This window comes from Peromyscus leucopus, chromosome 4 (genome assembly GCF_004664715.2).
Source record: "Peromyscus leucopus breed LL Stock chromosome 4, UCI_PerLeu_2.1, whole genome shotgun sequence".
Classification (NCBI taxonomy): domain Eukaryota; kingdom Metazoa; phylum Chordata; class Mammalia; order Rodentia; family Cricetidae; genus Peromyscus; species Peromyscus leucopus.
In genome coordinates, this window is record NC_051066.1 from 4,544,484 (window position 1) to 4,565,441 (window position 20,958).

The 20,958-nt window shown below is 41.8% G+C and overlaps 1 protein-coding gene and 1 pseudogene across 7 annotated transcripts in view; one reads left to right on the forward strand and one right to left on the reverse strand.

Annotated features, from left to right (window-relative positions):
* Window positions 1-20,958, forward strand: part of Gapvd1 (GTPase activating protein and VPS9 domains 1) — a 72,229-nt gene that overhangs the window by 19,548 nt on the left and 31,723 nt on the right. For 2 of the 7 annotated variants that reach the window (XM_028886067.2, XM_028886063.2), the window contains exons 2-10: window positions 1,447-1,664; window positions 2,841-3,684; window positions 6,154-6,240; window positions 8,101-8,235; window positions 8,376-8,565; window positions 10,855-10,935; window positions 13,159-13,319; window positions 16,547-16,676; window positions 18,648-18,773. In XM_028886067.2, the coding sequence (XP_028741900.1) occupies window positions 1,480-1,664; window positions 2,841-3,684; window positions 6,154-6,240; window positions 8,101-8,235; window positions 8,376-8,565; window positions 10,855-10,935; window positions 13,159-13,319; window positions 16,547-16,676; window positions 18,648-18,773 (1,939 nt within the window). In that variant the 5' untranslated portion in view covers window positions 1,447-1,479. The remainder of the gene's footprint in view (window positions 1-1,446; window positions 1,665-2,840; window positions 3,685-6,153; window positions 6,241-8,100; window positions 8,236-8,375; window positions 8,566-10,854; window positions 10,936-13,158; window positions 13,320-16,546; window positions 16,677-18,647; window positions 18,774-20,958) is intronic. The other 5 variants (XM_028886066.1, XM_028886069.2, XM_028886068.2 and 2 more) reach the window with 3 other exon arrangements.
* On the reverse strand, window positions 17,996-18,388 carry LOC114704692 (annotated as a pseudogene).

The following is a 20,958-nucleotide window of genomic DNA, read 5'->3' on the forward strand; positions in this document are numbered from 1 at the left end:
TGGGTTTGTAGTGAAGGATTGAAGCCAGTGCCTCAAGCAGGCTGTGTAGTTGGTTCTCCACCACTGAGCTACATTCCTTAGTTCACAGTGATGCTCTTCAATTTTGGAATTTGTTTGTTTGGTTTTTTTTCGAGACAGGGTTTCTCTGTGTAACCTTGGAACTTGCTCTGTAGACCAGGCTGGCCTCAAACTCAGAGATCCTCCTGCCTCTGCCTCCTGAGTGCTAGGATTAAGGGCATGCACCACCACCACCGACTTGTTTTGTTATCTTTTTTTTTTTTTTTAAAGATTTATTTATTTATTATGTATACAATGTTCTGTCTGCATATACACTTGCAGGTCAGAAGAGGACACCAGATCTCATTACAGATGGTTGTGAGCTACCATGTGGTTGCTGGGAATTGAACTCATGACCTCTGGAAGAACAGCCAGTGCTCTTAACCTCTGGGCCATCTCTCCAGCCCTTGTTTTGTTATCTTAAATATAGATATTTCTTTTGTTAATATAAAACATTTGTGGTCTGGCAGTTCAAAGGTATAGCTTTAATAATAACGATTTAAAATATGTATGCTATTTGTATCTGCTTAGTTATTAGGTAAATAAGAATTGTTTGATTTCATATCTTTGGCAAATATTTATTCAGTTACTACTGTGAACTGGGCCCTCATCCAGACCTGAGATTAGAGCAGTGAACAAATTAGACAAGCCACCCAGTAAGGATGGTTAACAAACAAGTTGGTTGCTATCTGTGGTAAATGCTAGCTGGGGGCATGAGGGTCAAAGATGTAGCTAGGGAAGACCATGCAGGACTTTAGATTTCATTCTAAGTAGAAGGTAAAGTCTTGGTACAGTTTCTAGTCAAGGAATAAAATGACGTGACCTTAAGGTACACTCTGTTACCAGGAGAGCAGACTTTGGGAATTCAAAATAGGGAGCAAGGAAATCAGCTAGTCATAGGCTTTCTTTAGGTTGAGGTGATGGTAGATTCCCAGTGGAAGTAGGAAAAGTAATCAGATTATTTCATCTTATTTATTATTATTTAATTATCAGGTGTATTGCTATGTGAAAGTAGTCAAGGGTGACTCCATGACTGATACATGCTGGGATTATTTTTAAATTAGAGTCAGTGTTGTACCAAATATAATTAAAGTCTTATTTAAAAACACACTCTTTCTTACTATGATTTAATTTATTTTAATTTTATGTGCATTGGTGTTTTGTTTCCATGTATGTTTGTATGAGGCTGTAAGGTCCCCCTGAAACTGGAGTTACAGATAGATAGGTGTGAGCTGCCACGTGGGTGCTAGTAATCGAACCCTGGTCCTCTGGAAGAGCAGCCAGTGCTCTTAACCACTGAGCCATCTCTCCAGACCCCATAATCAAAGTTTTGATTTTTAGAAAGTAACTTGTATGACATAAACTTTTGAATTTTGTCTTTTTTATTAGTGATCAGCCTTTGTACCTTTTCCGAATTCAAAGATGGTGAAGCTAGATATCCATACTCTGGCCCACCACCTCAAACAGGAGCGTTTGTACGTGAGCTCTGAGAAACAGCTCATTCAGAGGCTAAACGCAGATGTGCTGAAGACAGCTGAAAAGCTGTATCGAACGGCATGGATTGCAAAGCAACAGAGGATTAATTTGGATCGGCTTATTATAACCAGGTAAAGTCAAAATTTTTAGGTCATGCATTTTGTGAACACTTAGTTATACTACAACTATAACTAAATGAATCTCTCAAGTGCATGGTTTTAAATCAATAGTAGGTGAGTCTTTGCTTATAAAGTATATAGTTTATTTTGTTTACTAATTAGCTTAAACAGTGATATAGAAAATTATAATTTAAGGATTAACATTTTATACCACACTAGTTTTGTGTCTTTACATTTATAACATTTTATTGTTATAGAGAGTAAATTTTGTGTTATTATTTATCTCCATTTCCGTGCTTTGGAATTATATATCTTCTTTTTTGTGTGTTTTTTTTCGAGACAGGGTTCTTCTGTGTAGCTTTGGAGCCTGTCCTGGAACTCGTTTTTTAGACCAGACTGGCCTCGAACTCACAGAGATCCTCCTGCCTCTGCCTCCTGAGTGCTGATTTGAGGCATGGGCCACCACTGCTTGGCTATCTTTCTTAAAGAAAAATGTTTTTTGTATTTTTAAATTTTATTTTATGTGTATGTGTATGAGTTGTTTAGTCCACATATGTATCTATGTGCCACTAGTGTGCCTGGTGCTTGTGTGTTGTTCAAGAAGCAGTTTTTAACTGTAACAGTGTTAGTGTAATGGGGATGAAAGTAGTCAGATAAAAAGGATGTATTCTGTGTGACTGTATTTACAAACGTCTGTAAAGGCGTTCGGAATTACAGCTCTTTGTGGCCTTGCCAGGGAGGCATTGACGGGAAGGCAGGCCGTGCGTGCACAAGCCCTGCATGTTGTAGCTCAGACCCGTGCCGTGTGCATGGCAGGCGAGCACTCTCCTAACTGAGCCACCTCCCCTCCTGTCCTGATTGTTTTTAGTAGTTGATAGTTGTGAATGTCTGTAGCAGTAAATAAGCAGTTTTGAAGCTATAGCAAAATTGAAAATTTAATCTATCGAGGGTCACTCTGGACAACATTAGTATCTATAAATTGACACTGCAATAAATTTGATTTAATATGAAAAGGTTGGCTTCCTCTTTACTTTTAGGTGTGTCTTACTCATTTCCATGTCGTTCTCAAAGAGATTTCATTGTTGGCCCAATAATGAACTCAGATTTATTCATTTCAATATAGTGCCTGTGTTGTGTTATTGTTGTTACTAGTATTATTTTGCTAATGTGTGTGCTAATGTTTTCCAGTGCTGAAGCTTCCCCTGCTGAGTGTTGCCAGCATGCCAAGATTTTGGAAGATACACAGTTTGTTGACGGATATAAGCAACTGGGATTTCAGGAAACGGCCTATGGAGAATTCTTGAGTCGGTTAAGAGAAAATCCTCGTCTTATTGCATCCTCTTTGGTTGCTGGAGAAAAACTGAATCAGGAGAGCACCCAGAGCGTCATCCACACAGTGTTTACCTCCTTGTATGGCAACTGTATTATGCAGGAAGATGAGAGCTACCTCCTTCAGGTGTTACGATACCTGATTGAATTTGAACTGAAGGAAAGTGACAACCCCAGGCGGCTTTTGAGGAGAGGAACTTGTGCCTTCAGTATCTTATTTAAACTCTTTTCTGAAGGACTGTTTTCTGCCAAACTTTTCCTTACAGCTACTTTACATGAGCCCATCATGCAGCTCCTTGTGGAAGATGAAGACCATCTGGAAACAGACCCCAACAAGCTAACTGAGAGATTCTCCCCAGCTCAGCAGGAAAAACTCTTTGGAGAGAAAGGCTCAGACAGATTCAGGCAAAAGGTTCAAGAAATGGTAGATTCCAATGAGGCCAAACTGGTGGCTTTGGTGAACAAATTTATTGGTTATCTCAAACAGAACACGTACTGCTTTCCACACAGTCTGAGGTGGATTGTGTCACAGATGTACAAAACTCTGTCTTGTGTGGACAGGCTGGAGGTTGGGGAGGTCAGAGCCATGTGCACCGACCTTCTGCTGGCTTGCTTCATCTGTCCTGCAGTTGTCAATCCAGAGCAGCATGGAATAATCTCGGATGCTCCTATCAATGAGGTGGCCAGATTTAACCTGATGCAGGTGTGCTTTTGTGATTATTAATGCCACGTTTAGTGTAAGATCAGCTGATTGTTATAGAATGGAGTGGGAACAAAATGATGCCATTGTTCATATATTCTTACCATTTCTTTCTCTTATTTTGAGACAGGGTTTCTCTGTGTAGCCCTGACTGTCCTGGAGCTCACTCTGTAGAGTGAGTGCTGGGATTAAAGGGGTGCGCCACCAACTCCTGGCTATCATCGCTTTTCTTAAAGTTGTCCTAAATAGTCACTTCTCATGAAAAAAAAAGCAATTATATTAGGATTTTGAGATATTATAGTGATAAAACATTGCATTGGTTTTCAGTGAAATCCTTGAACTCTTGGAGATAGAGTTGGCTAGGTTTTCTAGAACAAGCTCATCATCCCTTTCCTGTAATTTCAGAGTCCAGATTGGTTAGGAACTGAGATGTCCTTTGTACTGGACAAAACTGGAAACTGGAGCCAAACAGGAGGCTACTTACAGTTAGTATTCCTTGGAACCCTAGTGAACTTCAGGCCTTTCTGCAGAAGTGTTCATGTGTTTGACAGTAGACACCACTCTTTGAAGATGTTACATATATGTAGTAAGGGACCGTCCTAAAAATCTGAGTTTGGGGCTAAGGAGCTGGCTCATCGGGTGAAAGTCCTTGCTGGGGAACCTGGTGACTTGAGTTCAGTCCCTGGAACTCATGTTAGTAGAAGAGAAGCAGCTACTGAAAGTTGTCCTGTGGCCTCCGTGTACATGCCACAGAGGGACCCAGAGCCTCACAATGCTAAGCCCATGTTCTGCTGCTAAGTCACACCTGAAGTCTTAATTATTTATTAATTTATTTTACATGTAGGGTGTTTTACATGAAGTCTTACTATTTCTTCTAATTTTTTTACCTAATTATTTTATGTGTGTGTGGGTGTTTTACCCAAAGTCTTATTATTTATTTTAATTATTGATTTATTTAATTTATTGTGTGTATGTGGGGGGGGGATTTTGCCTGCATGCATATCTTCATAGTGTCTACACAAGAGAACATTGGGTCCCCTGGAACTGGAGTTAGAGACAGCTGTTCACCTGCCAAGCAGGGGCTGGTAATTGAATTTAGGTTCTCTGGAAGAGTAGCCACTGGTCTTAACTGCAGAGCCATCTCACCAGGGTGCCCAGTCTTTTTTTTTTTGAGACAGGGTTTCTCCATGTAGTTTTGGTGCCTGTCCTGGATCTCGCTCTGTAGACCAGACTGACCTCGAACTCACAGAGATCCACCTGGCTCTGCCTCCTGAGTACTGGGATTAGAGGTATGTGCCACCATGGGGACTCGATAAGGCTTTAAATAAAATTATTGGTTAGGGCAGGAGAGGCTCTCTGGGTAAAAGTGTTTGTTCCTCTTCTAGAAGAGCTGAGCTTACTTCGCAGTGCCCATATCAGGCAGCCCACTACCTCCTGTAACTCCAGTTCCAGGGGATTGAACACCTTCTCTGGTTTCCATGGGCAGGCACACACATATGGCTTATACTTAAAAACACACACATTAAAAAAAAAAAATCATTCTTGCCTGCATGATGGCACACACCTTTAATCCCAACACTTGGGAGGCAGAGGCAGGCAGATCCCTGTGAGTTGGAGGCCAGCCTGGTCTAAAAAGAGAGTTCCAGGCCAGCCAGGGATATATAGACCCTATTTCAAAAAACAATAAAGAGAATGCTTAACCCTGAGTTCTTCATGGACTTGTAAGGGGAAAAGTACTTTGTGTTAGCCTTGAAGTCATTCATTGCATGGGTTAGCCTTTGCAGATTATTTAAAAATTTTCTCAGGCTCACAAGGTGGTTCCAGGTATAAAAAACGGTGTATAAGCCTAACAACTTGAATTCCATCTCTGAAACATATAATAGAAGGAGAGAGCCAACTCCCAAAAGTTGTCTCTTAACCTCCACATGCACTGTTTCATGCATGTACTCCCCTGCCCCCAATAATGCACTCACATATAATAATAATGGTGTTTTTTTTTTTTTTTTTTTCTGGAGACTGGGTTTCTTTGTGTGTAACCCTGGCTGTCCTGGAACTCACTCTGTAGAGCAGGCTGGCCTTGAACTCAGAGATCTGCCTGCCTCTGCCTCCTGAGTGCTGGGGTTAAAGGTGTGTGCCATCACCTGGCTAGTTTAAAATGGTTTTAAGCACACAAAAAGTACAGTATCAGAAATAAATATACTGTACTTTCAATTTCCTAATGTTCCTGTCATGTGTTAACGAGAAATTACAGCAAAATTTTCTACTTCCTCTACCTCTGAAAATAGTAATCTGAAAATAGCAAAAGCTGACACAAACAAGATGTACATTTTATTGGGAAAGTTATTTTGTTTGCCTGATCAGATGAATGTGAATATGATTATGAGCCAGATACTTAGACTAGAACAGACCTGCTTCATAGCCCAGTGTTGGTGTGTGCAGCCCACATGTGCTTATCAATGCTTTTGTTTGCAGGTTGGCCGCCTTTTGCAACAGTTAGCCATGACTGGCACTGAAGAAGGAGATCCCCGGACCAAAAATAGCCTTGGAAAATTTGACAAAGTAGGAATGAATGTTGTGTTATGTGAAATACTGTTTGTAAACTGTTAGGTGTCCAGGTGTGGACCTGTAATCTCAGCTGAGGCCCTAGGAGGATTGCCTTGAGTTCAAGGTTAGTTTAGACAATAGTGTGAGTCTTCATATTGCAAACAAACACCTTACTTGGTACTTTAATCCCTGCACTCAGGAAGCAAGGGCAGCTGATTACTGTGATTCTCAGGCCAGCCTGGTCCACACAGAAGTTCCAGGCCATCCAGAGCAATTTAGAAAGAAAAGACAGTATAAAATATAATTTGTAAAAAATTCTGGCAAAGTACTAGTCAACTTAACTATTCTCTTTATTAAACTTGCCTTTAGGTGATATGAAAGTTAAATAATTCAATCATTTGCTTTTAAAATTAGTTAACAATATTGTATCAGCAGCAGTTAAATTTAGGAAGATTTCTCTAATGATTAAACTGTCTTATAAATATTGAAGGAGTGTCATTGGAATAAGAAGACCCACTAGATTATTTTTAAAAAGTTTGTTTTTAAGTAATTTGTTACTAATTTAACAGTCAGCAGTAATTAAATAATTTTAAATGTTCTTCATTTATGGCATTGCTCAGTTAATTGAGTAAAATAAGTATTTCATTAGATTTTGGGTAGGCTATCAATTCAACTTGGTTTAAAACTCAAATGTTGGAGCTGGAGAGATGGCTCAGAAATTAAGAGTGCTTGCTGTTCTTTAAGAGGACAGGAGTTCAGTTCTCTGCACCCACCTTGTGTGGCTCACAACCACCTGTAATTTCAGTCCCCAGGGGATCCTGCAGCCTCATCTTTTACCTTTGCAGTCACCAGCACACATATGCTCAGATATGTGTGAATACACATGCACATAAATAAAAATCAGAATCTTAAAAACAAATGAATACAAAATAGAAAAAGTCAAATACTCTGCTGAGTATAGCAGTACATACTATAATCCTAGTACCTGAGGGGTGGAGGCAGGAAAATCACGCTGGTTTGAGGCCAGCCTAGACACCATGGTAAGTACCAGGTCAGCCAAAGCCACAGGGTAGGATCTTTTCCCCCTCAAAAAACAATAAGAATAGCAACAATAAAAAAATCCAAGAAACAGCTGGGTAGTATTGGTGCATACCCTTAATCCTAGCACTCAGGAAGGAGAGAGAGGCAGGTTGATCTCTGAGGTTGAGGCCAGCCTAGTCTACAGAAGGAGTTCAGGACAGCCAGGGCTACATAGAAAAACCCTGTCTGGAAAAACAAAGCAAAACAAAACAACAACCCCACCCCCCAAAAAATACCCAAGAAACAGGGCCAGCAAGATGGCTTAGTGGGTAAAGGCACTCGGCACCAAGCCTGATGGCCTCAGTTTGATCCTTGAGACCTACAGGAGGAGAGAACTGGCTCCCCAGGTTGTCTTCTAATCTCCACGTGTGCACCATGAACACTCATTCACCACCACCCCAAATAAACACATGAAAACATTTAAAGGAAAAACCAAATAAGATAAAAACATGTTCTGTGCCGTTCCCCATAGCCCTCACCTCTCACCTTCACTTCCGCTCCAGGAAGTTCTCAGGACCAGTCTTCTGTGTTTCCTTCCAGAGTCTGTGTGTGTACTCTCGGATTCTCAGGACCCCTCCACACCCTCCCTGCCTTTTCAGGACTGTTGGCTGTAGATTACATCTGCTTTGTTTTTCTTGAGCTTACTCTGTATCACCACATAAAGAGTTGCAGTTTTTAAAATGCTGGGTTTAAAATAATTTTCATGAAACTAACTTTTCTTCATGCTTGTCCACCTTGGTCAGACAGTGTTCTCGTCTTTTGACGGGAGACTTTGATCTCTTGCTGTCTCCACAGGGCTGCGTTGCTGCTTTCCTTGATGTTGTTATTGGGGGCCGGGCCGTGGAGACTCCGCCGATGTCCTCCGTCAATCTTCTGGAAGGCTTGAGCAGAACTGTGGTGTATATAAGTTACAGTCAGCTTATTACTCTGGTAACGGCATCAGCTTGAATTTAGTTTTTTGAAATTCTTTTAGCCATGCATTGGCAGGTCACATAGATGAATACATCCTGAAAGAAGTATGTTTTATTTCTAAAAAATTAATTTTACTAGATCAGGTCCTTTCCTTCCAGGTAAACTTCATGAAGAGTGTGATGTCTGGAGATGAACTGAAAGAAGATAGAATGGCTCTTGACAATCTGTTGGCAAACCTGCCTCAGGCCAAGCCAGGGAAGAGCAGCAGTCTAGACATGACTCCCTACAGCACTCCTCAGATGTCTCCAGCAACCACTCCAGCCAATAAAAAGAATCGATTACCTATAGGTAATGAGAACTTTCCATGTTGGAGCTTTTCTTTAAATTTATGTTTTCTTCAAAGTTGGGGGTGTAGCCAGTGGGTCGAGTATTTACCTAGTTTGCATGAAGCCCTGGGCTCAGCCTCCAGCACTGCGTAGACTGAGTGTGACAGCACAGGGCCTTCATACATATGCCTAGGCCTCACTCACTCAGTATGTGTTATCTGTGTACACACATGCAAAAGTTGAGCACGTATCTTGGAGCAGGCACTAAGCCTTTTTTCATTTAATCCACACAAACATCCAGTCATGGTCACGGGGTTGTACCTGAAGCTTTCTATCAGACGCCCGCCGTGGGTACACAGAACAGTAATATGGGCCCTGATATTCTCAGGTTAGTTCCTCCTAGGCAGTCAGGGAGAACAAGAGACAATGCTCTTCCTACTGAGTGTCCATGGAGAGAAGCATGTGGATCATGGGCCATGACTCAGCCAGGTGCAGAAGGAAGAGTGAAGCCCGCACTCTCTGTTGACGAGTGGGTGGGAGTCGGAACCGAGAAGCAGAGAGGGACAGTAGGTTCAGGGGACAGTATTCCAGCATCTGCTTACTGACAAGGACTCAGTAAGACCTAGTCAGCTTGGGTCAGCTTTAGAGTTCACACTTTTTCCTCTTTTTGGCTGTCTAGACAGGGACTGAACCCAGGGCCTTGCACATGCCAGGCAAGTACCAGCCATGGAGCCGTACCCCAGCTCACCTGTGCACATCTTAAAGAAGAGAGTTTCATTGTAACTTCTGTTAACTGATTTTTTTAAATGAACACAGTTTCTTAAAATCAATGTTTTCTCATTTAACATAATATGGATTTGGGCTGGAGAGATGGCTCAGAGGTTAAGAGTTCGGTTCCCAGCACCCACATGGTGGCTCACAACCATCTACAATGAGATCTGGTGCCCTCTTCTGGCTTGTAGGTGCACATGCAGACAGAACACTGTAAACATAATAAGTAGGTCAATCTTAAAATGAAACAAAACAAAACAAAAAACCCCAAAAATATAATATGGCTTTATATCAACAGGAATCTTTTTTTTTAAAATTTATTTATTTATTATGTATACAGAGGAGGGTGCCAAATCTCATTACAGATGGTTGTGAGCCACCATGCGGTTGCTGGGAATTGAACTCAGGACTTCTGGAAGTGCAGTCAGTGCTCTTAACCTCTGAGCCATCTCTCCAGCCCAGGAATCTTTTTTTTTAAGCAATAAAATATTTTTAAAAATCATACTTCAAACCTGGCCTAATTGTGCATGGTGTTTTGTTTTGTTTTGTTTTGTTTTGTTTTCTCCAAGAGAGGGTTTCTCTGTGTAGCCTTTGGAGCCTATCCTGGAACTCACTTTATAAACCAGGCTGGCCTTGAACTCACAGAAATTCACCTGCCTCTGCCTTCCAAGTGCTGGGATTAAAAGCATGTGCCACCGCCGCCGCCGCCCGGCTTTGTGCATGCTTTTAATCTCAGCATCTAGGAGGCGGGAAAAGACTGATCTCTGTGTGTTCAAGACTAACCTAGTATATCTAGTGACTTCCAGGGCGGCCAGTGCTGCATAGTGAGACTGTCTCAAAAATAAATAAATCTCATTTGAGTCATGATTGGTGGTTCATACCTGAAATACCAAGACCGCAGAGGGTCACTTCATGCCCAAGGTTGGTCTAGCTCACAAGAGAAGTTCCAGGCCAACCAAGGCTGGCTGCAAGGTAGGAACATGTCTTAAACAGACAGACGGACAGCTTATTTTGAATAAAACAACTTAAGCTGAGAATGAGATCATTCCTATGTAGCTAAATGAATGTCCAGCTCACTGATGACAGCACGAAATTTTTAAAATAAGTTTCTAGTCAGATGGTGATGGTGCATACCTGTAATCCCAGCACTTGGGAGGCAGAGGGAGCCAGAACTATATAGTGAGACCCTGTCTCAAATGAATTTTTCTTTTGATGAAAAAAAAATGTTTTATGTTTAATGATTTTTAATATTGTGGACTATTTATACTTTAATAACATGAAAAAACACTATTTTGGGTAGGGATAACCACCCCCGCCCCCATTGTTCACTGTTGTACAGTAGTTTTTTTTTTTTCATTTTCTGTCACTTGAAAATGCTATTAAAGATGGGTTTAGTGGGAGTAGATTTCCAATGTTTGCCCAGTGTTCTGTTTGGTCATGTGACCTTGGCATTGCATTCAATTTTATGTTTTACATTTTAAACAGTGTTTCCAGTGTCCAGAGGTTGATTTTCTTTCTATTTAATGTTTTTGCAACCCAGGACAACAGTTAGCAGCCATCACTGCCTGGGATTCCTCAGCCACCAATCTTACTGCCCATATTCCTCTAGTGACCCCATTTGGTGGGTAACGGGCTGCTCCCCTTTTCTTCCATAATCGTGCTTTAGAATGTTCACAGACGTGCTCGGTGTGCATGCTGCTCTTGCTTTCTATTAAGTTGTATGTGAAAGCTGATCACTTGCATTTTTATAAATTATAATTTTCATGTTGGCTAAGATCATAGAGCTGCTCATGAGGTTAATTGTAAGTTCATAGTTCGGTAGAAGATGGTGGGGTGTAGAAAGACGTGGCGGGCCTGTCTTAGTTCACAGTTCAGTAGACGATGTGGCGGGCCTGTCTTAGGTTTTTGGGTATTAACTGACTTCAGAATAAAAGTGATGAAGAACGCATACAGCTTTGTGAAGTGAGGATGTCTCCACCTCTGCCTCTGTCTGTCTTCACTGCATTGTACCATCAGAGCATTTCCACTTCATACAGTGTATTGAGTTTGATTGCTCTGTGAGGGAAAGGTTAAACTTCTCCTGGAAGACTAGGTCACTTTGTTACAAGAATTGGATGTTTCAGTGTTCAAAATTTCTTAGAGGATGTATAGGATGAAGCCTGGGATAGCTAGTGGAGTGTGCTTGTCTAGCATGGGCAGGCCCTAGGTGCAGTCCCTAGTATCACAAATAGATAGATAGATAGATAGATAGATAGATAGATAGATAGGTAGGTAGGTAGGTAGGTAGGTAGATTTTTAAATATATATAACGAAATAGTTGAAAAATAAGTATTACTTGTAAGGCTGGAAAGATGGCTCAGAGGGTAAAGAACTTGATGGCCAACCTGACACTTTGTGACTGATTCCTGGAAGCCACATGGTGGAGAAGAGAACTGACGGCCACAAGCTGTCCTTCACCTCTGCAGGAGTGCTATGGTATACCCCACACTAAAGAAATAGAAAAAGGAAAGGGAAAGGGAAAACATACATTACTGGTAGGAGAAAAACAAAAATAATGAATTTTAAAAGCATTTTGTGGAATCAAAGGCAGGTGGATCTTTGAGTTTGAGGCCAGCCTGGTCTACAGAGCGAGTTCCAGGACAGCCAGGGCTATATAGAGAAACCCTGTCTTGTGTGTGCATGTGTGAGTGTGTGTGTGTGTGTGTGTGTGTGTGTGTGTGTGTGTGTATACACAGGTGCTCCATCATGCACAGGTAGAGGTCAGAGGTCAACTTTTGGGAGCCAGTTTTCTTTTTTCTACCAAGTAGATTCTGGGAATTGAACTCAGGGCACCAGGTTGGCAGCAAGTGCCTTTACTGCTGATATACTTTGTCAGTCAGAATCTTCTATAGATTATTCATTAAAGCAGGAAGGACCTCACTTTAACATAAAGCAGTACCCCCATGTCTCTGGAAAGCATTGATATATTTCAGAAGAAAGAAATGTGCTTTCAAAAACTGACCTGGGTTTGCCAGTGATTGTGTAAGTCCTTTGCTGGGCGTGGTGGGGTGCCTGTCATCTCTTCTGGAACAGTGGGGTGCCTGTCATCTCTTCTGGGACAGTGATGACAGTGGGTTCCAGGCTTCTGAGCTGCAAAGACAGCCTTATCTTACAGAAATAAGACCAAGCATGCTACTTCACCGTGTACTAGGTTTTCTTTCACCTGGCATTTTTAAACACTTATCAATTTATTTGTTATTATGGGAGACTGCAGTTAAAAAATTTTATAAGAAAAATAGTTCAAGTGTCTTAAAAACATGAGAACAAGGTAGTGCTTTTTTTTGTCCCTGAAATCCTGTACCACACCTGTGATCAGGTGCAGCCTTTCTGTCCAGTGAGGTGGAGCAATAATTCTGATGATCAGTTGTTTAAAACTTTTTTTTTTTTGCATTATGTGTATGAGTGTTTTGCTTGCACGCATATCTGTGCACCAAGTGCATGCCTGGTGCTTGTGGAGGCCAGAAGAGGGTGAGATTCCCTGGGACTGGAGTTAAAGATAGTTGTAAACTAGTATGTTGGTGCTGGGAATTGAACCCAGGTCCTCTGGGAGAGCAGCCAGTGCTCTTAACTGCTGAGCCATCTCTCCAGCTCTCTAATGGTTAGATATGAAGGTGTATCTGTGTTAGTCATCAGGAGACAGACTAGGAGAACCTAGGTTTGTTTTGTCTTAATTTTTCCTGTCCATGTTTTCACCATCATCTTTTATGCATGCATGAGTGTTTAACACTAAGAAAAAATACATTTTTGTATTCATTTGCCATTTTATTCATTTTGACTTTTTCTCTTAAATTATTTTATTTATTAGCAACTCGGAGCAGAAGCCGAAGTAATATGCTAATGGACTTACATATGGACCATGAAGGATCATCTCAAGAAACCATCCAGGAGGTACAACCAGAAGAGGTGCTGGTCATTTCCTTAGGGACAGGTCCCCAACTTACTCCAGGGATGATGTCAGAAAATGAGGTATGAATGTATTACTGCGTTTTGTTTTGTTTTCCAAGATAGGGTTTTTCAGAGATTCACCTTACTCTGCCTCTGCCTCCTGAGTGCTGGGATTAAAGGTGTGCGCCACCACTGCCTGGCCCTTTATTTTATTTTGTGTTTTTATACTGAGTCTCATCACCCATAGCTGGCTTGAACTCTGGTCTTCTACCTCTGCCTCCCAAGTGCTGGGGTTGTAGGTATACGCCACTGCACGCAACATAGAGGTTTATAATATATAAAAAATAATGTAAAATATATAAAATAGTAAAAAAAAATGCTAGTGGTTTATAAGTAACAGAAATTATTTCTGATTATTCTGGGGGCAGAGAAGTCCAAGACCCAGGCGTGTTTGGTATCTTCTTAGGGTCTGATTTCTAGTCACCTCTTCCTGTGCCTCATGTGGCTTTGCCCTCACAAGCCAGTCACCCCATCTAAAGCCCCAGGTCCAAATACTGTCACTTTTTGGGCTAGGATTTCACCAGTGAATCTTTGGAGACCTCAAACCTGCAGGGTATATCAATTCTGCTTTTCTTTCCTTCCCTCCCTCTTTCATTTCCTTTTAAAAAATCCCCCTCCCTTCCTCCTTCCCTTTCTTTCCTCTCTGAGACTGAAACCCAGCATACATAGCTCCAGTGTATGACCTTGAACTTGTGACCCTTCTGTCTACCTGAGTGCTAAGGATTTACATGCCTGATGCATTGGTGCTGGTGATTAAACTCAAGATTCCACACACGGGCAAACACTCTACCAGTGTCCATTGCTGACAGTGCATTATTTTCAAAAGTCTACTGTGATAAACCACAAGTCCTAAGCCCTTTGAACAGTTATGGAGGAGGGCCACCATGATCCTGAAGTTAGTGAATATGCCAGAAACCAAAGGAGTTCTTCTAGTAGCAGCAGAAGACAGGAAAGAAAGCCATGACATGTGGTAGAGAAGTTTGGTAAAACTTCTCTAGTGATTTGTGGGAAATGTTTTGTTTATTTTCATCTGGTGGTAGAGCGGTAGTATTTCTGTTTAGAGTTCAAAATTCCTAATATATACTTTCTATTGTATGGTTAGGGGAAAAATGGAAGAGATAAATGAAAAGCTAGGAAAGGAAACAAATATTTTTTAAATGTTATTTTGTTTTATGCATATGAGTGTTTTGCCTGCTTACATGTGTGCACCATGTGCATGCCAAGTGACCAGGAGGCCCATTGGATCCCTGAACCTGGAATTATAGATGGTTGTGAGCCATCATGTAGGTGTAGGGACTCAAACTCAGGTCCTCTGAAACAATGGCTCTTAACTGCTGAGCCTTCTTTAGCCCAAAGAAATGAATGAATGAATGAATGAATGAATGAATGAGATTGGTAGCTATGATGGCATAGTGTTTAAGAGCACATCCTGTTCTTATAGAGAACCAGAGTTGTGTTCCAGGCACCCACATCAGGTAGCTCACAACTGCCTGTGACTGTAGTTCCAGGGGATCCAGTGCCCTCTTCCTGACTTTCCAGGCACCTGCACTCACACATGTTTCTTCCCCCTCTCCCCCGACATATACACATAATTTAATTTTTTAAAAAAACTTCAATGAAGCCAGGTGGTAGTGGTGCACACCTTTAATCCCAGCACTCGGGAGGCAGAACCAGGCGTATCTCAGTGAGTTTTCCAGGCACCTGCACTCACATGTTCCCCCTCTTCCCAACATATACACATAATTTAATTTTTTGAAAAATGCTGTGGGACGGTCTGTATGTCAAATTGTTCTGATTGGTCAATAAATAAAACACTGATTGGCCAGTGGCCAGACAGGAAGTAGGTGGCCAGGCAGGAAGTAGGTGGGACAAGGAGAGAGGAGAATTCTGGGAAGCAGAAGGCTGAGGCAGAGAGACACTGCAGCCGCCGCTATGACCAGCAGCATGTGAAGATGCCGGTAAGCCACCAGCCACGTGGCAAGGTATAGATTTATGGAAATGGATTAATTTAAGCTATAAGAACAGTTAGCAAGAAGCCTGCCACGGCCATACAGTTTGTATGCATATAAGTCTCTGCGTTTACTTGGTTGGGTCTGAGCGGCTGTGGGACTGGCGTGTGACAAAGATTTGTCCTGACTGTGGGCAAGGCAGGAAAACTCAAGCTACAGAAAAAACTTCAATGAAAAAAAAAAAAGGGACTCTGAAGCTGGGCATAGTGGCACACACCTATATTTCTAGTACTTGGAGGGGGAGGCAGGAAGAGTGCACGCTTAGGGTCAGCCTGGTCTGCATAGCGTTCCAAGGTAGATGGGGCAATGAGACCTTGTCTCAAAAATCAAATTAGAAAAAGAGAAAGAAAGTATGGGGAGGGGGAGAGTGAGTGTTGGAGACAAAGTCAGTCTTAAGAATTTGTTGAAAGTGTATAGAGTTAGAGGCAGACACCAAGGACTCTGGACTCTGTGTGTGTGTGTGTGTGTACAGATGCTCCACACAGTTTGGATCTTGGGGTTGATCTCAGGTCATCTGGCTTAGAGGCAATCGTCTTTCTTATCCTCTGATCTTTTTTTTTTTTTTTTTTTGGTTTTCCGAGACAGGGTTTCTCTTGTGTAGCTTTGCGCCTTTCCTGGATCTCACTTGGTAGCCCAGGCTGGCCTCGAACTCACAGAGATCTGCCTGGCTCTGCCTCCCGAGTGCTGGGATTAAAGGTGTGCGCCACCACCGCCCGGCTTATCTTTGATCTTATTGGCTTAGAAACAACAACTTATGTTCAATAAATGATGGCTTACTTTTCAAGAATGTTCATTGCTGGCTTGAAATGTCCCAGCTCATAAGTCTAGATGTAGTAGCTTACACCTGTAACCAGCACTCAGGCGACAGAGGCCAGGGGCCAAGGATTCGGGGCCAGCCTGGGGCACACAGAACACGATGAAATCTGCCAGATCCTTGGCTGAACAGGAAGCTGATAGAACAGAACACTCAAGTTTGTGATGGCTGTGCCTCCCTGGGTGACGGTCAGTTGCTGGCCCTGGTAGAAGGTTGGAAAGACATAGCTTGAGTTGGCTTCACACATACGACTTGTTCTGAATTCTCGTAAAAGCTTGATAGACCTTGCAAATGGGCTTTTAGTTAAAAATAATTAAGAAGAAAATAATATGCACTCGTGGTTTACTTACTTTTATTGTCAGTAGTCTTTCATTTGTGATAAGCCAAAAATTTTATTCTATTTTTCTTCTTTATTTTTTTTTCAGGTCCTAAACATGCAGCTCTCAGATGGAGGACAAGGAGATGTCCCTGTTGATGAAAACAAACTCCACGGTAAACCTGACAAAACCTTGCGCTTTTCCCTCTGCAGTGATAATCTGGAAGGCATATCTGAAGGTGAAGGGCTACTGCATTCAGGGAGTGTGTGATCCCAGTTGTTCTGTGTTCTTTAAAGGAGCCTTATAAATTACAGTTAAGTCACCATGCCTCTCACTAAGGAGGATGATGACATTTTCCTCTAATGAGCTTTAACATGGCTGCAAGATTGTTTCCTGAATAAATTAAGATTACAAGAGGCTGTTGGTCATATAAAATCAGAACGTGTGTCTTCATTCAGTGTTAAATGAGTAACTGCAAGTCATGTTTCTCAGCCTTGATATCTGTCAAAGCTTATAGAGCTCCTTTAGAAGGATATAATGCATGTACAAATGGGGAGAATGGACTTACTAGCATTGCAGGAATTTGTGCAGACTTCTTACTGTTCTGTGTTCCTTTATACACACTCTAACACGTGCCTCTATGAATCAGGACACCATGGAATAAAGAAGGCAGTCGAGGGCAGAGATTTAGCTCAGTTGGTAGAATGTTTGCCTGGCATTGCTAGATTTAATCTTCAGGAGTAGTAGGAAATAAAAATGGAAACGCTACACCAGACTGTGAAGTAAGACTTTGTCATTCCATATACTAGGGCATTTTGTTTATGATAAAAGTCCAGTTTACTAACATTTAAAAGAAGATATAAGTGAGTAACATATGTTCACTCTAGAAATGCGGAAACGAAATAAATTCACCTGTAATTTCACTATTAACAGTTAATATTTGGGGGCTGGAGAAATGGCTTAGAGGTTAAGAGCACCGACTGCTCTTCCATAGGTCCTGAGTTCAATTCCCAGCAACCACATGGTGGCTCACAACCATCTGTAATAAGGTCTGGTGCCCTCTTCTGGTCATACATGCTGTATACATAATAAATAAATAAATCTTAAAAAAAAAAAAACAGTTAATATTTGGATTATTTTTAGCAAAATTAAGTCTATGATGTTGTGTACCCTTTTTACTTTTGTGTACCAGTAACATTCCCTCTGTAATTTATGTTCTTAAATAACATGCTTTTATTTTTATGAAATTCTTTCTTTCTTTCTTTTTGAGACAAGGTGTCACTGTGGATTCCTGGCTGGCTAGAATCCACTATGTAGAACAGTCTGGCCTTGCACTTACAGAGGTTCTCCTAGCTGTTTCCCAAGTTCTCCCAAGGGATTAAAGACATGGCCACCACGCCTGGCAATAACATGCTTTTAAAGGGATTTTTAGCATCAAGTATGCCTGTTAATTTATTTTAGCATTCTTCTATGTGTAGAATGGTAGAATGCTTCTACTTCTTATTTTACTTTATTTTATTTTTTTATTTATGACAAATATTTCCTAATTTCCCCTGGTCAAGAGTTCTTTGAGACAATTCCATCAGCTTTAGCCAATCAGAAAATAGAATTGTCTGATTTATCCATCTTGCGAATGACCCCACAGGTGGCATAGGTTTTAAACTGGCCATTAAACCTTCCTGTGACCTTGTCAGCCTTGGCCATATTCATCTGGATGGGTGAATGGTTCTTGGCATTAATGATGTGGTTGTTTGTGGAGCATACAGGTCCACAAACTTGCTGGCGTTGTTTTGCATGTCCAGGCATCCCCTACTCCCTCTAGGTCCTTTGTGAAAGTGCAGAATGTACTTCTGCTTTCTAAATATTACAGTAGTTCTACAACAAGCAACCTTAGGTTATTTTTTCTCATTAGTTTTTATAAAGATAAATTTTAGCCCAAAGGCATCTATATTTTTAAGGAAGTGAATATAATATTAAAAGTATTTTAAATCAGGCATGATGGCACACATCTGCAATTGCAGGGTTCAGAAGGCTGAGGCAGAAGACTTGAGTGTAAGACTAGTCTGGGCTATGTAGTGAGACCTTGTTTTAAAACACAACAGAACAAAAACTATTATCAATTTTTAGGCTCTTTTCGTGGCATGAAATGTTACATGGTGACTTATGAATGTTTTAAAAAAGGTTGCTGACAGGATGAACATTTCTCTAGGTCCTTCTAATCGCTCCAATTCAGTGTCTTCTCTTGACCTGGAAGGAGAGTCTGTATCTGAGCTTGGGGCAGGACCTTCTGGGAGTAATGGAGTCGAAGCACTACAGCTGCTAGAACATGAGCAAGGTAAAGTAGTGTGGATCCAGCTGTGCAGGAGAAAGGGTGTATGCGATGGCAAGAGAAGCAGTCTGTTTACATGTATAGGTTGGCTGTGCTTGGGAAGAGTAATTTAAGTTGACTAATGACCATTAAAGGTGCATTTATTCATAGCTTCAGTTTTTAAAAAGGTGTTTAGTTGGGAAGTGAATTATTCAGGCTTAGTTATACCCAGCAGTATGAATTACTTTATATTCTGTGATAATTGCTGTTCTTCATTCTAATATTTATGGTGTGTAATGGTAACTACTCAGGGCTCAAGGAATGTAGTTTAGGGAAAGAACAGTATGCAAGTGGTTAAGAGCCCCCAAGCCTGGTGATTGAGTTTGATCCAGGCAACCCACTTAGAAGAAGAAGAAGAGAGCCAGCTCCTCTAAGTTGTCCTCTGAGCTCCACATGTGCACACGGCACCTGTGCATGCACACACAGCACCGTGCATGCACACACTTGTACAGACACACAGACTACAAATAGAGAGAAACAGAAGGAGCCAGGAAGATGGCTCAGGGGGTAAACTACCTGCCACACAAACTTGAGGGTCCAAGTTTGCATCCCCAGCATCTACTAAAGAAGCTGGGCATCAGGCACCCCTGTAACCTTAGCTTGGGTTGGGGTGTGAGGATGGAAGGGTGGAGAGATGAGGAGGCAGAGACAGGTGGATCCCTGGAGCTGTCTGACCTCTTGCTTACACATACATGAAAACGGTATAAAACCTCACAAACCCTATAGTTAGGGCACACATCCTTAACTCAGTGTGAGGTAGTGTTCCTTAGACTGCAGTGACCATGAAAGTTGTTCAGGGAACTTCCCAAGCCATCCTAGATAGAATGAGTATTGCCATTGGAGTGCATAGCTTATGTAGAAATAGTGCCATAGTGGATCCATTTCTCAGGGTATCAGGTAATATTTATTGCACATAACAGAGAAACAGGCTAAAATTAGCCTATTCCCGAGGTTGAATGAAAAATCCCACCTTTGCCAGGCAGTAGTGGCACATATCTTTAATCCCAGCACTCAAGAGGCAGAGCCAGGTGGACTTTTATTAGGTCACTTATAGGAGTAGAAATGACTCAAAGATAGCTGTTTAAAGCCCACCCCAGCATGAGTGACAGTTCACAAAAGCTGGGAACCTGGAGCACACTGCACAGTCTGCAGGCAGCTCAACAGGTTGGGGAGTGTCTTTTCTATGTGACTAGTCTATACCTCTTTCAGGCAGCTTAGCTGGCTTCTGCTTCTTCCAGACAGCTGGCCTAGTCTCAGATTCTTCCTTGCAGTTTGGCTTTTCTTGACTCTGTATGTCTGAGAAGGACTGTCAGTTTTTATTGTTTATGCTGGCAGGGAGGGCCTTAGTGAATCTGCTCAGTTTCAGGAACTTCCCAAATACTTTGAATTGTTTACCTCCTGCTTAAAGAGCGTCTCTTCCAGATGGATTATTTTGGTTTCAGAGAACACTGTTAAGAGAACTTGCTGTTCTTGCACAGCACCTTGTTCTATTCCCAGCACCCACATGACAGCCTGTGTGGGCTCTGCAGACACCAGGCATGCTTGTGGTGTGAATACATATACATGCAGGCAAAACATTCATATACGTGAAATAATAAAATAAATCTAAAAAGAAAGTGAACTGAGTGAGGCATGGGTATGGTGGTGCGTGTCTTTAATCCTAGCACTCGGGCGAGTGGAGTTAGAGCTAGCTTGGTCTACACAGAGAGACCTTATCTTAAAAAACCGAAAGTAAGTTAATTGAGAGCTAGATGTGATGACCTATGCCTGTAACCTGTCGTTAAGAGATAGTGAGGTGGGAGGAACATAATTCATGCCGTTTTGAGGCCTTGTTTGAAAACAAAACAAAAAACATCGAAAACCAGATTAAAAAAATGTAATGTAAGGGAATGGACAAGAGTGAGTTGTGGTCAGGTGGCTCATGGGTAGAGTACTCGCTCTGCAAGATGAATACCGTAGTTTGAGTCTCCAGCATGCACGGAGAAGCCATGTGTGCCTGTGACCTCAGCATTGGCCACAGAGACAGACAGTCCTTGGAGCTTGCTTAGCTGGAACGGTGGGTTTTCAGTTCAGTGGCAGGTGAAGAGCAGTAGCGGGGACACTTGTGACTTGTGTGTGTGTGCATCACATACACAGGCAAGCTGTGGGGAAC